Source organism: Puntigrus tetrazona, chromosome 1 (assembly GCF_018831695.1).
Source record: "Puntigrus tetrazona isolate hp1 chromosome 1, ASM1883169v1, whole genome shotgun sequence".
Classification (NCBI taxonomy): domain Eukaryota; kingdom Metazoa; phylum Chordata; class Actinopteri; order Cypriniformes; family Cyprinidae; genus Puntigrus; species Puntigrus tetrazona.
The window spans coordinates 15,695,746-15,712,121 of record NC_056699.1 but is presented as its reverse complement, the minus strand read 5'-3'; the positions used below and the strand labels follow the sequence as shown (position 1 = coordinate 15,712,121).

Below are 16,376 nucleotides of genomic sequence, written 5' to 3'. Positions count from 1 at the left end.
GGTGTTGTTATGCGGTTGCTAGGGTATCCAGGGTGGTTGCTAAGGTGTTGCTTTGCAGTTGCTAGGGTACTTGGGGTGGTTGCTAAGGCAGTTACTAGGGTACCCAGGATGGTTGCTAAAGTGTTGCTATGCAGTTGCTAGGGTACGTGGGGTGGTTGCTAAGGTATAGCTATGTGGTTGCTAAGGTGTTACTATGCTGTTGCTAAGGTACTTGCTTTGGTTGCTGTTGACAAAGTTTTCCTTCAGCTTTATTTTATAATTTCTATACATTTATGAGTTAACTACATGTTACTTTTGTGCCCTTCTTAAACATAATGGTGTCTGCTGTTAGAAGATTACGTGCGAAGGCAGTGGGGTCTAGAGAGCATGCGAAGGCAGTGGGGGCTAGATTGCGTGCGAAGGCAGTGGGGTCTGCAAAACATACATGAACTGGTAAATGCAATAAGGTCAGAAGTCACCAAGTTCTCATAGAAAGAAACCATAAGTAAGGGGGCCTCATGTCAAACACACGCACACAGACCCTATAGAATTGGCAAGGGACAGAAACAAAAACCCTAAGATTGAACACAGATGTTCTTACCTAAAACTGATGGTATGTGGGGTGGGACGCTAGCAGGGGTTTAAAAAGAGGAGACAGAGAACAAGAGGGGAGAGGCGGACTGCTGCTATCTCAGACTTGTCAATAAAGTTTTTTCCTGACACCTAAAATCCTGCTGTACGAGTCTCTTTGCTTGGGAAGTGACTTCGTCTCCAAATCAACAATAAAATTCCACAACACTGTGTGGTTGCTATGGTACTTGGGATGGTTACTAAGGTACCTGTGGTGGTTACTAGAGTGTTGCTGTGTGGATGCTAAGGTACTAATGTAACTCAAGTATCACCTTCAATTTAATTGTCTGTTTATTATACCAAATTTATGACACTTATTGTCTATTCACTACATCTAAAACAGTGTGTCCACAAAGAAGGGTCCAAGTATTCAAATGCTTTCAAATTAATACTATATTCATAATATTTAATATTAAAGTAGGTTGTTTTTCATTGACATGCATGCTTCATAAGGTTTTCAAAGTTGTGTCCACACTTTTTGTCAACACGATCGGACATTCATTAAAATGTAATAATCCTAATGTTAATATTTTTGTATCACAACCATGATATGTCATCACCATTTTCCAGTTTCTGAAGAAATGTTTAGAAATATAATTTCATTTAATTTGATTTTAATTAATTTCATTTTATTCTCCTGAAGCAGGTTGCATTAGCATCTAGCATCAACAGAACAAAATGTCTACTACATGAACTCCATTTGTTTTGTGAAAGAAATGCCAAATTTGTCAACACTGTCAGATGAAACACAATATTTTGTGTTTAGTGACATAATGCTTAATAAGTATAATAATAATAATAATGCTTACAATACTTAAATGTGACTCTTGAAAAATAGCTTCATATACAATAACATACTTACTGTTTGTTGTGTTTGTTTTAACACAGTAATTAATTGATCCAATGTATTTGATATTTAAAATAATTACAAATTCAGATTTTCGTCACCACTGTCAGATGTGTCAACTCCATCAGTTTGTTGTGGAATTGTTGGTCACATGTGAAAGTGCAATCTGTCTGCTAACATGAGAATGTGATTTCAAATGTTAAACACATCTTGACTTCTTTTAAAGATAAAGTTGAAATTAAGTATACAATAGTACAAGGTAAAAAGCACATTTTGCTTATAAATGTTTTTTGAATAATATTTTTTATTCCATTTGGCCCTATGACCCAAACGTTATTTTACATCTTATGATTGCAACCATTATAATAATAATAACGTTGTTTTTAGGGGGGCCTCATAGCAAATTCATTGCACAGGGCCAAGAATTCCTAGTGATGGCCTGCCTCTGATGTACAGTATTTGAAAAATTATGCATGTCAACATATTATGTTTACACAAAATAACGATCTTTTAAAAAGCATCATATGACCCCTTTGTCTAGAAATAATTATTTTTTCCATTTTTATGTCTTCTCATAAAACTACTCTTTTTACGTATTTTGCAATGTTATAATAACACCTACCTGTGCTGCTGTTTTAAGGCAGAGGTAGTCACCTCGTAGCAGGTCAAACAGCTATATTGGAGTCGACTACCCCAGTGAGTGAGTATTAAAACATCATTTCACACAAACCTGCCAAACAGGAACATGCGGCAGGGGCGGGCTGGGGTAGGTGTACAATACACGTCGGTACAGTAGGTGGCAGCGGTGCTCCTGAAACGTTCATCGTCATGGAAGAAGAAGAATCTGCGGCAATGATGTTTCACAGCTCGTTATGGCTGAATGCGGTGTTTCGTTGTGCGAAGAAAAGTCACATGAAAACGTGCCTGTTTATGAGTTTACAGATGTAAACTCTAAGGAGTTTCATATCGGCACATTTAGATATTTGTGGCAGGATGTGTTAAATCCGGAGCTGTATTCATATACTGACACAGCCCCAGAGATAGAGGACGTAAAATTCATCGAAGAGCTAGGCATTGAGCCAAAGACGCTGGAGGAACTCAAAAGCATCTGCAGGTATAACAGAGAGATGTGTTTTATTTCTGTTTTATTTATTTCATAACATATACTGTATTTTCAGTGTTGATTTTCTGAGAAGTGGACACAAAGATACAGACAGTGTGCCGTCAGATCTTCATTTATCCACACTAAAGTAGGTTAAAGCACTGAATGTGATTTGATTAGATTAAACTTGATGGAAGTAGGTATTGTAGAAATATCTAATAATATTTGTACAAATATGCTGCTTTTTTAGATTACGCAAGAGAAGACAAGATTATAAAGAAACTCTTACCAGAGACACTGTTGACAGACATGAAGTATATGCCAGTGAAATGGTATGTGGGTCAATGACGTGACGCCCCCTTTTTCTGTCCGGGTTAATTTTATTTTGCAGAAAAAAATAAAAAATACATAAAAATTTCTCATCTACTTGTTATACCTTCTTCACCTACTAAACCACTCTAACTTATCCAAATTTTTAAGTTTTTCATAATTTTTCTGCTATCCGAAGTGCCAAAACATCATATGGGGCGACCGTCCAGCCTTGACTTTTGTTAGGACAACTGGTTTAAAAACACTTTAAATCAACTTAAATATATCCCTTTTCCTAGTTGGCATAATTTCAAACATGTTTTACATCCATTGACAAAACTATAAAGCATTTGCACATATATTTCTATCATGATATACAAACAAATGTTGTCCAAATTATGTTGATTCTATCCATATCATCCGGGGCGACCATCAAAAAACCACAATTTTGGGACCTTTATTTTGAACAACATCTCAAGGATGGGATATTGCATCAGCCAGACACAAGTGAAGACCCCCTGGAAACAACTGTAAGGTAACTCAGTCTTTCTCATATAGTAAGAAAAAGCAGTTTTTTAACTGCTGTAATGTCGTAGTCACTTTTGGTCATCATGTGGGGCGACCACCCCAAAACTGTGAATTATAAGTTTTTTCTCAAAAATCTATATTTTGATGATAAATTTGATAGTGGCATATCACTAGAAGAAGCTAGTTTGGTTTCTGAGGCTAACTGTTAGCCTCTTATACTTGAATGAACTTGAAAACATCATATGGGGCGACCAAGTATCATGTGGGGCGACCACTGCTGAGTGTTTTAAATTATAGATATATGTCCTGTATTTGTAGTTTTCATATTCTATACATCAATTATATACATAGAGTTAATTGTTTAAGCATAATTATTTGTATATTTTATCTTTTTTTTCTAAATTCAGCCATTTTCCATTCCTTTTATAGGGATAAGCATTTATTTTTGTTGTAGTACAATCCTACAGGAAAAATGTAAAAAAACTATACAGAATGACATTCCATTTATGTGACTATATTAGTCATTTTAAACAAGTTTTAACCTATTTTACCTATTTCCTAGATGGCACGATTAACAAGCAAAGAGAAGACTGCTCGTTATAGACAGAAAGTCAACTCCGACCCTGCAGCAAGAGCAGAGTATCTTGCAAGGAAAAGAGAGAGGTAAAGAAAACCCCAGATGGGATTGGTGGGGCAATAAAAAGAGAAGCAGATCGCTTTGTCCAACGAGGTGGTGAACTTCAGACACCACAGCAACTCTATGAGATGCTGAACACAAGATTAGGCTCAAGCATCACACACTATTGGGTAAACAGAGAAAGCATTGAAAAGTGTGATGAGCTAATTCCTGACAATTTGGAGGCTGTGAAGGGCACCTTTAAAATACACCAGGTTTGGTCTTCCCAGCCTTCGGAGATCACTCACAGGACTGTTTCATGCTTCTGTAGGAAAACAGAGAAGAGTCCATGCCCTTGTTACAAGCCCGTAACAGTAGACCTGAGAGTGAGACGCACTGTGTGCAACACTGAGAATCCCCCAAGCTCTCCTCCTCAACCACCTAGGGAACAAGAAAACCTAGATCTTTGTGGCAAGTTTGTTGTTGTCATTTATGATGAAAAGCCTTATGTTGGTCAAGTGCTTGCGGTTGAGGGAGAAGAAGTGCAGGTCAATTGTATGCTACAATCTGGTGACAAAAACCTGTTCGTGTGGCCACAAACTGTAGATTCAATTTTCTACGACAGAAAAGATGTGCATGCTGTGATCTCTGAGCCTGAGCCAGCAACATCACGCTTCTCAAAGCTGACTCTCCAAGATTGGGTGAAGTTCAGTAATACCTCAGCTTAGAGAAATGCAAGTTGTGTTCATCACTGCCTTATGTGGCTAAATGGGTCCAGAAAAAGAAATTATTTGTGATATTTGAATGTTGAAAGGTTAATTGAGACGCAAGTAGTGTTAGTCCCTGTCCAATGAATCAAAAAGGTTCCAAAAAAGAGATTCTTTACTCAGCTTCTTAAGTTCTTGAGTTCTTGAAGCATTTAATGTGTGTTGCAATAAAATTGTTTAAATGTTAATGTCCTTCTGATTTGTTATATTTAAATGTTGAAATGTTATTTCAATAAAAAGAGTTAAATTTTATTTCGTCTTGAACTCTTTTGTGTACATTTTAACTGAAATTTTTATACCTGTGGTTTTCTTATCATTTGGGGCGACCCCATGTCATGTGGGGTAACCAACAAATGGCAATAATTACACTAAATTCATAACCAAATATCCATCAGTTTAGCCTCAAATATTAATCAGTGTTATGCTATTGCTGAATGTGTAATATCTGTATAAATGCTAATTCAGTTTTTTGCTTTTGAAGTAAAAAATCAGTATTGTAACTGGATTACGAGGAGACTCTGATATTATAGAATAAACTTGTAAAATAATGGTATTCATAAAATGAAAGGGCACTAAAGTTTGTCTTTCTTCATCAGTTTATCTACTTACTGATATGTGTTCAACTAGTCCTAATGATACATGAAAATGTGAATTTTGAGATATATTACGGTCGCCCCAGATGACTTTTTTAAGGCTATGTATTATTAACGCAAGTGTAAAAACACTAAAATGTCAAATTTTTTACTTTTCTTTATAAAGGCATGTGTACACTACATTCCAAACGTTTGTAAAATGGCCAAACATATCCATATTTTTGGTATTTTAAAATTGGCCTATTCAAAAGTCTTATCCGTCAACGACCCATGTTCATTGTTACTAATCATTTACGCACATCATCTAAATATGAAATTTACAATGTCATTGTCAACTTTTTTTTTATATAGGAGATGATATCTGTGGGTAAGAAGCCTGATAACCTCAGAGACCTGATTCCTGAGGGAGAACTCATATTGACCTTTAATATTATGTATCCCATTCTGTTTCAGCGGGTATGTCTTGTATTTGACATAAACACATTTCATATAGCAGTGGTGTGTGTAAGTTTATCCATTGACTGAATGTTTATTTTCCAGTTTAAGCATGTGAGGGCATATCAGACTCTACATGTTTTAGGCTCTCAGAAGCTAAGTGATCTTAGAGATGCCATCTGCTGCGTGAGTGACCTGCAGGTGTTTGGAGAGTTCAGCAACACTCCGGATATGGTACCACAGTTCATCAGCAAGGTTAGAAACATACGCATAAATAAGATGCCTTACACACTCTCAGTTTAAGTCACATTAAAGCAAAGCCAAGCTATCAAACATATAGCTGAAAAGTGAATGTTCTATTTTACTTAGGATCATTACAAGTCTGCCTTCTTTTTCTTCAATGGAACCTTCTTCAGTGACACACGGTATCCAGAATGTCAAGACATCAGCATGTAAGACCTAATATGTGGGTGAATACTAAATAAAAAACAGTTTTTTGTTTTATTGGTTATGATGTTGATACCAATAATGTAATGCAATGTTACAGCTTTCAGAAATTTACTGCAAGGCTTGCAGGCCAAGTTACAAAAGATAACAGATAACTGCAGATAAAAAAAACCTAACACTGAAGATAAAGCTCAGATTTCGGAGGGGGCATTGTATGTACACGTCACATAGTTTTGCTCATCCTCTCAGCTTTCAAGTTTTTTTTGTATAAAGGGCAGAGCTTAATTTGTGCCGGAACAAGCTGAATCTGGATCCGGCACCTCTGAAATCCAATCCAGCATCTAATTTTCGCAGATCCCCTTCCTCACGAGTCAATGAAAATTTCTTGCTGACATACAGTGTGCATATGAAAACTCTTTTAGTTTGTGCACATTTGCTGCACATCTACAACTGAAATAAAGTTCTTTAGAGTGCAAATGATGCAACATAAGACGAAAATGTTTCAGTATACACTGCGCTTGTGAGGATACTCAAAAAAAAATTTCTATGTAATTGTGTGTATTTGCTTACCATAAGATCAACAACAAACTACTAAAATGAACTTAATATGATACTTGCGAGGCAGCTTTGGAAGTGACCGCTCAACTTTAGCCTCTGAAGCGCACAAGCATGTAAAGAGGTGCAAATAGTACATTTTTATGACAATGCAACAATGACCCGATTAGGCAAACGACAATTCTGTCAATTGACCCGAAATGTCTGTCTCAGTTTGCAGCAGCCTGTTCTATTGCAGACGAGATGCAACTCATAAAAGAAAGAAGACAGCTGAATCACTAATGATTTTTTCAAAGAGCAGATTAATCTAAAGGTTTGTGTGGATTTATTTACGCATCTAACCTACATGCTATATTAAATCTGTTTGCAGAAACCCCCATTATAGACCTGAAATCTGCAAGGATGAGTAAAGCTATGTGATGTGTACACACAATACTCCACTTAAATTCTGGACATAATTAAATATGTATTTGCTATTCAACTATTAGAATAAACAAAAACAAAAAAATACTGATGCATTTTATTTTTAAAAAATCTGTTTAAGTATGATTTAGGTCCAGATATTGCAGTTTCAAAATTTCATGGCTTTACCAGGTTTTTCATGTATAGCAAGCGCTCCGTAATCACTTAAAATGGTCCACCAACTTAATTGCACAAATGCTACCTCTCCCTCATCCCATCACATGCTGGATCTGTCACCCCGCTTTGCTTCAGGGCCTCAAAATTGACAAATTAGGCACTGTAAACATTTTTTTACTTTTTAATTTACATTTTTTTCTTACATTAGCCTGAATATTACACAGGTAGCACTTAAATAATACTCATCGCCTAACCACTCAAAAGATGTTGTAAGGTACTGTGCAGATCTTAAACAATGTCAAGATATAATATAGTCCAATATAAAAGAATATAAATGATCATAATCTTAAAAGTTATATTCATGAACACGTAAATCTTATTATGTATTACAATTGTTTATATGATTAAGCATGAGATGGTCTAACACATTAAATAACAATTTCTTTTAATAACACATTATACATTCATTATGATGCCTTAGGAATACCGTTATAATGTATTAAACATATGTTGCCAATTTTTAGATATAAGCCACTTTAGATATGCCCAGAGCATAAATAAGAATATAGCACTAAAGGTTGCAGTTTGAACATAGCCACTGAGTCAAAGGCCTTGTATCTCCGTGATTAAAATGTGCCTGTGATGGAATGCAATGGACAAAGTGATCAAAGTATTTTATACCCTGTTTCACCATATCGCAATGGCTGCAGACAACAGAAGGCATGTTTCCCAATGCATAACAGTTTTATATTTGTTCTATTCATCACAATGGATATTGCATGGCTTTAGAATACTTAAGGGTTTATTACTGTCCAATTAACAGTTGTAGTTGTTTTTTTTCCTATTTATTGATTTATGTTTTACAATAATTTAGGTGGATCAAAAAAAAGTTTATGGAAGAGTTAGTTGTGGTTTTTACAGACTTTGTTTATTTTCAAATTTATCAAATTTATGTTTATGCTAAAGGACCACACAGGAGTGGGCCCAAACCAGAGACTTCCCAGAATTCAAGACTGCCAAGATGGAAGACACCTCTTTCTGTGACCTGAAAATGAAAATTGGGTTTCCATATTTATACACCCACCAAGGTGATTGCGAGCACGTTGTTATCCTCACTGATATCAGGTCAGCCTTTTCTCATTTTATGCATTTTTCAGTGCACATTTCTTTCAGCTTGTAAAAATGCTTTAATTCGTGCTTACAAAAGAATAAACTGAGCATAGTTGACTTGTAGTGAGTAGTTTTATGGGGAGAAAATGATTTTTAGATAAATGGGTCATATGATGTTATTTTAAAAAGAATGCACAAGCTTAGCCATAAACTTCCGCTGTGACCAGAAGTCAGAAGAATCTGTGATGTCCATTGTATTGTTAATGCCTGGTTCCCTGCTCCAATGCACAAGCGAAACAAGGGATTCAAATGCAATATATCAAGTTATACGCACAAATAGTTTAATCTGTTATTTCTATTATATGCTATTTTGGCATCTAGCAGTTGAACTACTTAGCGGCATGTTTATTTTTGACACTTGTTTTTCTCAATTTTAAATGCAAACCGTTTTTCTTTTTTTGGTGATAATTGTATTATGTTATGTATTAAACAACTCCCTCTCTCAGTTTCTAATAAAGATCAGGACACAGGTGAAGTAATTGTCCATGAGGAATGCTGAGAAAACTCGCAGTGTTTGTGCTAAAGCACAAAGCCCAGACAATGACTTCATCTTTATTAAAAACTGATTTAAATCAATTCATGATACAATTATCACAAAAAAACATTTTTTTTAAATGGGTACAGTGGGGTAAAAATGTATTTAGTCAGCCACCAATTGTTAAAAAGATGAAAGAGGCCTGTCATTTTCAAAAATGAGACAAAATGAGATTTTTTTTTTTTTTTTTAAAGAATTTATTTGCAAATTATGGTAGAAAAAAAAAAGTATTTGGTAAATAACAAAATTTAATCTCAATACTCAATATCTTGCCCTTTGTTGGCAACGACAGAGGTGAAATGTTTTCTGTAAATCTTCGCAAGGTTTTCACACACTGTTGCTGGTATTTTGGCTCATTCCTCCATGCAAATCTCCTATAGAGCAGTAATGTTTTGGGGCTTTCACTGGGAAACTCCCTTTCTATGGGATTGAGATCAAGAGACTGGCTAGGCCACTCCAGGACCTTAAAATGCTTCTTACAAAGCTACTCCTTCGTTACCTGGGCGGTGTGTTTGGGATCATTGTCATGCTGAAAGACCCAGCCATGTTTCATCTTCAATGCCCACTCGAAATCTCACGATACATGGCCCCTTCATCAGATCAGTCGTCCTGGTCCCTTTGCAGAAAAGGATGCAGCTCGGCATTCTTTCTCCTACAAACACGACAAGCTGAGTTTTTACCAAAATTTTCACCTGACCATATGACATTCTCCCAATCTTCTTCTGGATCATCCAAATGCTCTCTAGCAAACTTTAGACAGACCTGGACATGTACTGGCTTAAGCAGGGGGACACGTCTGGCCTTCGTTACTTTGGTCCCAGCTCTCTGCAGGTCATTCACTAGGTCCCCTATGTGGTTCTGGGATTTTTGCTTAAAGGTTTTGTGATTATTTTGACCCCACGGGGTCAGAACAGATTGAGGTTGACCTCAATCTTGTTTGTAGGTGACCAAATACTTATTTTACCGAGGAATTGACCAATTCTTAAAAAATCCTACAATGTGATTTTCTGGATTTTTTTTTCATTTTGATGAAAATTACAGACCTCTCTCATCTTTTTACCTTTTTCACCTTTTAATAGTGTCTGAAATGAGGAGATAATTTGATTTGATTTTGTCTTATATGGTGTTAGATTGGTGCATCAGGATGACTGTTTGGACATAAATCTCTACCCACTCATAACTCACAAGCACAGAGTTGTGACTCGGAAGTGTTCTGTGTGTCATCTCTATATCAGCAGGTAAACAGTGAGAATCTACTGTATAATAGAATTATGTTTAATCGGATCAAGACTTCTTCGAAAGTCACGGTAAAATTGTGTTGTTTCCAGCAGCACTTATTGTAAAATAATTGAAAATTAGGTCATGAATATTGTCTCAAGTCATGAACATTTATTAATAAAAATGTGTACGAATCCTGATTTCTGAGTCTAAATATTAAAAATTAAAGTTTAATGTATTACTATTAATATATTGATATTTAATTTTTTGTGTTTTAAAAGCTGTTATATCTTTGCATGGCAGGTGGATTACAACCAGTGATGCTTTTGCCCCTACGGACCCCTGCCTGTTTTGTGACCAGTGCTTTCGAATGTTTCATTATGATGATAAAGGAAAAAAACTAGGAAATTTCCTGGCCTATGCCTATGTTGATCCAGGCACATTTAATTGATCTCAAACTATACTATTGTTATATTGTTTGTAAATGTATTGTGAGAATTATGTTATTCACTTTTTTTGGAATTGATTTCAATACAGTTACCACAATAAACTTTGTATATCTCTTTTTTTCATATTGGAATGTCCACAGCTGTAAACTTTAAATGTATTAGGAATTAATTTATGAACTAGATCCTTAAGTGAATAATGTGTCTACTTTCACTGTTGCCCCACTATTATTAAAAACCTTATTTTGTGTTATGCATTCAGTTTAAGGTTCAGAAAACAATTTATTTTATCTATGCACAAATAGTTTGTAACATCATATGACCCCTTTAAGGTCTATGAATTAAATGTCCCCATTGATTTCCCAGAAATTTTTCTAAATTTTGTGCACATCTTAGAATTGTGTCCAGGCAGAGATTCAAGCACAAACTGTGGAACTTGCAACACTATTAGGGTTTTCATCTGATCATATAATTAGAAAATCATCAAAAAGATTTCAGTAATTCCATTCAAAAAGTGTATAAAAACTTGTATATTATATTCATTCATTACACACAGACTGATATACACTGCACAAAAAAATACACTTAAAACACTTAAACAACACAATGTAACTCTAAGTCAATCACATTTCTGTGAAATCAAACTGCCCACCTAAAAAGCAACACCTATTGATGATTTCAATTTCACATGCTGTTGTGCAAATGGAATAGACAAGAGGTGGAAATTATAGGCAATTAGCAAGATACCCCCAATAAAGGAGTGGTTCTGCAGGTGGTGACCACAGACCACTTCTCAGTTCCTATGCTGAATACCATTAGGTACAGAGATGAGTTCCTCAGACCCCTTGTGAGACCATATGCCGGTGCGGTTGGCCTTGGGTTCCTCGTAATACAAGAAAACGCTAGACCTCATGTGCCTGGAGTGTGTCAGCAGTTTCCTGCAAGACGAAGGCAGTTTAACGAATGAATTTGAATTGACTTCAGGATGTTGAATTGAATTTGAATTGAATAGCAATGAATTCAGTTCCACTTCCTGTAATTCCAGAGAAATTCATTATCACATATCAGTTATATATGATATGTGATAACTAACATTAAGCATACATTCACTTAATGTAGAATAATTAGCAATATATTTAGTAATCTAATTTTATATTTTACAATTTTAATAATTTGTTTCATAGGCCTGTTTGTTCTACAAATTAAAAACATACTCTATTTAATAAAGTATTTAATAAAGTCCATACAGTAATATTACATATGATTACAACATCAATTTCATACAGATATGTAAAGCTTCATTGTTAATTATGTATCATGAATTCTAATTCTAATGTATTTTAACACTTTCTGCAATTTGAATTGCAATTCATCGTAATTCAGAATTTAATTGCGAATGACCCCTAAATTCCAATTTAATTCTTACAAAAAATTGTACAAACCTGACCCCTGCTCAGACCCTCTATTACTCTCTGTTCTCCATGGATTTTAATCTTGGCTTTGGTCATCCAGCTACAGATACATGCTCCGATTGTGTCAAATACAAGATCAGGATTACAGATCCAAACCTAACTGAGGCAGAGAAGAGGATGCAATCTGCATCATTCATCTTGCATCGTCACAGAGCGTGCAGGAGGCTCATGTGACCCTCTGTTTCGATATGATGCTAAACATGGTCCATTCCCCCCAAAAAAACAATAGGACAAGCCTATTACTCACAGCAGATGTATCAGTAACTGTTTGGTGTTGTGCCCCACGGTGAGAACAGTCACGAGAAAAAAGATGATGTCCATCTCTACTTGTGGCAGGAGAATGAGAGTAGCAAAGACATGCAGTGATTGCCATGAAGTCGAACCTTGAGGCAGTCACTCAGCCCAGAAGCAAAGTCAGCAGATCCAGGGGGCTTCGACTGTTCAGAGACTCTTGTTTTGGGCAAAACAAAAACATTTAACATGTTTCCATGCTCATGGAACTTTGTCAGTTTTTTTCCAACCTTGGCATAAAGCACACCTTTCCAGTAAGGGGCCACAAAGCTAGTCTTTGGTACAATTCTGTCCTCCTGAAGTCCACAATCATCTCCTCTGTTTTGAGCTCCAGGTTGTTTAGACTGCACCAAACAGCCAGCTCTTTAACCTCCTGTTTGTAAGCAGAATCGTCACCATCCTGGACGATGCCATTGACTCTAGTGTCGTCCACAAACTTCAGAAGCTTGACAGTCTTTGGTGTACAGGGAGAAGACAGTGTAACTGCGGGTCCTTAAAAAGTATTAAAATATCTTAAATGTTTTCCTAATAAAAGGACAGACTGAAGACCCCTTGTACAACTCTAATACTGTAGCTTTTTCTTTATTTGAGGGCAATATGAAATCAATATAAAGCTTCACACAAAACATGGATTTTTTACAGAAAATGTACATTTTATGGACATGAAATTTGGCCATAAAAATAAAGTTAATACATAAAGTGTGGGTCTGTTTATCTCTAGAGTTTTCAATAATGCCTAAAATAACATCTTTCCAGTGTAAAGTAACATTTGTCAACATTGTCAGTAATAAAACCAAGTGCATTTTGCCAAAAAAAAATGTTTACATTTACTTAAAGTTTAGCAGGTTATGTTCTGGAAAGAAGTTTAAAAGACATATCTTTAACCTTGTTTCTTAAAAGATAGCAATAAGAAGCCAGACATTTTTTTTCCACCAACATCACACACAAATTAATTCCAATATGTTATTGCATTTGGTTTCGAAACGACATCCTTCTGGAAAAGGGCTTTAAATCATTTGTTATAACAGTGATAGGAAAAACATTTTACCTATTGAGGAGTGATTAGGTGAGAGTTGTGGGAGTTTTTGATAATTTCATATTTTTTGCTGTTTAAACAACATAGGAGAGACTGCACCAAAAACAGTTGTGAATTCCTTTGCGTTATGGGAAATTTATATTTTGCTAAGAATTCCTCATATATAAGAAGACTATTATTTTCACTGAGCTGTTCCCTGCTCTGGGGGAAAAAGCACTTAATATTCATAGTAATTTTTACTGAACTATGTGCTGCTCTCTGGCCAGAAGTGCTCAATATTCATATAAAATGTATTTTTACTGATTGTTTACACTCCTTTTGGTGCAGGAGTACTTAATATTCATAGTAATGTTATTTTTTAGTTTACTGTGTGCTGCTCTTAAAGCAGGAGTACCCTGTAGGTTCATATCACTTTTATTTTTACTGACCTATCCACTGCACTCAGGGCAGAAGTACCCAATATTCACATTACAAGCATGCTTGACTGTTGTAAAATGGAAGCAAGTTGTCCACAATCCCATAATATACAGTGTAGACTACAGTGCATAGATGTTCATTTGTTCTATATAGTATTGATATTTTTTTACCCTTTTTTTTTTTGTACTAATCTTAGTCTAGTAAATGTATGCATATTTTCAGGGTATTCTTGATTTTGTTTAATTGCATTTATAAATCAGTAGACAATGTCTGTATCATTAATTTAATAATTAATTTTATTTTTCAGTTACCTGGAGGTGCTGGCAGAAACTGGACAGATAAAATAAGCTAACACTGAAGAGGCAACTGATGTCCAAATGTCCAAGAGTCCAAAATGGTTCAGACACTGATGTATGAAAAATTGTGTAATTGGTTCCACCTGACAAATGCACATAATAGACAGAATCTGAATCTAAATGCTTCTAATAGGGATGCAAGCAATTTTCTACATTTACATGGGTAATTTATTTTTGGCCATCTGAATACCAAATGTCACTGTTTTGCTCCAACCATCCCCACAATACTAATCCCTCACCAAATTACCAAAGGCATGTGATTAATTTATTACTGTCTAAATCCAGATATCTGTGAAAAAATAAATTCCAAATTAACAGTTTAAGTCCTTAAAACCACTGATTAACACCATTTAATTCATGTATAGGCCTACAATTGCATGAATAAAAATGTAAACCATTTACTTATTTCTGCTAATGCCACATTTTTAGTGACATCCATTATTTTGAGAGATAAAATAAAAAAAAAACATTTCAGATATAGTGGGTCTATTTTCTTATTTTGTAAACCAGCGATTTTAAATAAATAATAAATACTATATTAATACAGTTAATACAGCACAACTATGCAACAGGCCATGTCAGCAGTGCATTCCTAGGTGGATAATGATCACACACATTTCTTTTCTACTGTGAACAAATCCATGAGTTATCACTTAGCTGGCATGCAAATAAATTGTTACATATGTTTACATATGTTATATGTTTACCTCACTTCCTTCTTGGTCCTTGGTTGTGGGCTCCTTCGGATTGCCTCCACCTTGCCTATTTGGGGTCTCAGTAGCCCATTGCCCAAGTGATACCCCAGGTAATTTGCCTCGTGCTTTGCCCACTCACATTTAGCAACATTTAATGTTAGTCCGGCTTCCTCTATCCTCTTTAGGGTTTGTTGGAGGTGGTGAATATGCTCTGCCCAAGAGTTGCTGTGTATTACCACATCATCCAGGTACGCTGCAGACCAGTCTTCACAGCCTAGAAGTACTCAGTCCATCAGCCTCTGGAAAGTGGCTGGTGCTCCATGAAGACCAAACATAATAAATATAATTTAAGAATAAACCTAGAGGTGTCCGGAATGCCATGTATGGTCTGGACTGTGGATTAAGAGGTACCTGCCAGTATCCTTTACACAGGTCTAGCGTAGTGATGTACTTTGCTTTTCCAATTTTCTCCAGCAGATCGTCCACTCTTGGCAAGGGGTATGCATCAAACTTAGACTGGGCGTTGAGTTTGCAGAAGTCGATGCAGACACGCAGGGATCCATCCTTCTTGGGGACAATCACCATTGGACTGCACCATTCGCTCATTTAAGGTTTGATTACTCCTAGCTCCCTCATCAGCTTGATCTCCTCTTTCAAGGACGTTGGCGTGATGGTGTCAGGTCGGAAAGGTGGATGGTGTGCTGGGTCAGCTCCGTCCGTCCAGGCCTCTGACAGAACAAAACTGGTTCAGAAGGTGCTGCAGCTCTTTCCTTGTGGAGTCTTCTAGGTGAGTCAGACTCACCACAGACGGCTGTCTCTTTGCATCCTCTGAATCCTCTTCCTCATCTACCTCCACCTTCCTCACAATAAGCAATGTTTCCTGTCCTTTACCGGGTGGCAGGTTCAAGTGGTAGGTCTGCCTGGTCTTGCCCTTGTCAGGATGATGAACTTCATACGTGACTGGCCCCATCTTGCGGACCACGGTGTATGGCCCCTGCCATTTAGCTAGTAGCTTGCTCGTTGAAGTGGGTAACAGGAGTAATACCTTCTGTCCTGGTTGAAACTACCGCAGTCTGGCGTGCTGGTCATAACATGTTTTCTGTGCTTTCTGCTTCTCTTGCAAGTTCTCTTTGGCTTGTTCTCTGTTTCGCTCTAGACGGTCTCGCATTTTTAGCACATACTGCACAATGCCCTTCTCCGCCGTCTTGGATGCAGGTTCCTCCTCCCAGCCTTTCCTTAGCAAGTCCAGGGGTCCTTTAACCTGCCATCCATAGAGAAGCTCAAATGGTGAGAATCCTGTTGATGCTTGGGGTACCTCTTGGTAAGCAAAGAGAACAAATTGTAGCCACTTGT

At 36.4% G+C, this 16,376-nt stretch overlaps 1 protein-coding gene across 1 annotated transcript; it reads left to right on the top strand.

Annotated features, from left to right (window-relative positions):
• Positions 1 to 2,275: 2,275 nt before the first annotated feature.
• On the top strand, positions 2,276 to 11,013 carry snapc3 (small nuclear RNA activating complex, polypeptide 3). Its single transcript, XM_043232636.1, has 9 exons — positions 2,276 to 2,570; positions 2,635 to 2,706; positions 2,809 to 2,890; positions 5,723 to 5,827; positions 5,912 to 6,061; positions 6,176 to 6,258; positions 8,354 to 8,512; positions 10,223 to 10,330; positions 10,614 to 11,013. The coding sequence occupies exons 1-9, from the start codon at positions 2,329 to 2,331 to the stop codon at positions 10,759 to 10,761; spliced, it is 1,149 nt and encodes a 382-aa protein (XP_043088571.1). The 5' UTR covers positions 2,276 to 2,328; the 3' UTR covers positions 10,762 to 11,013.
• The last annotated feature ends 5,363 nt before the right edge of the window (positions 11,014 to 16,376 follow it).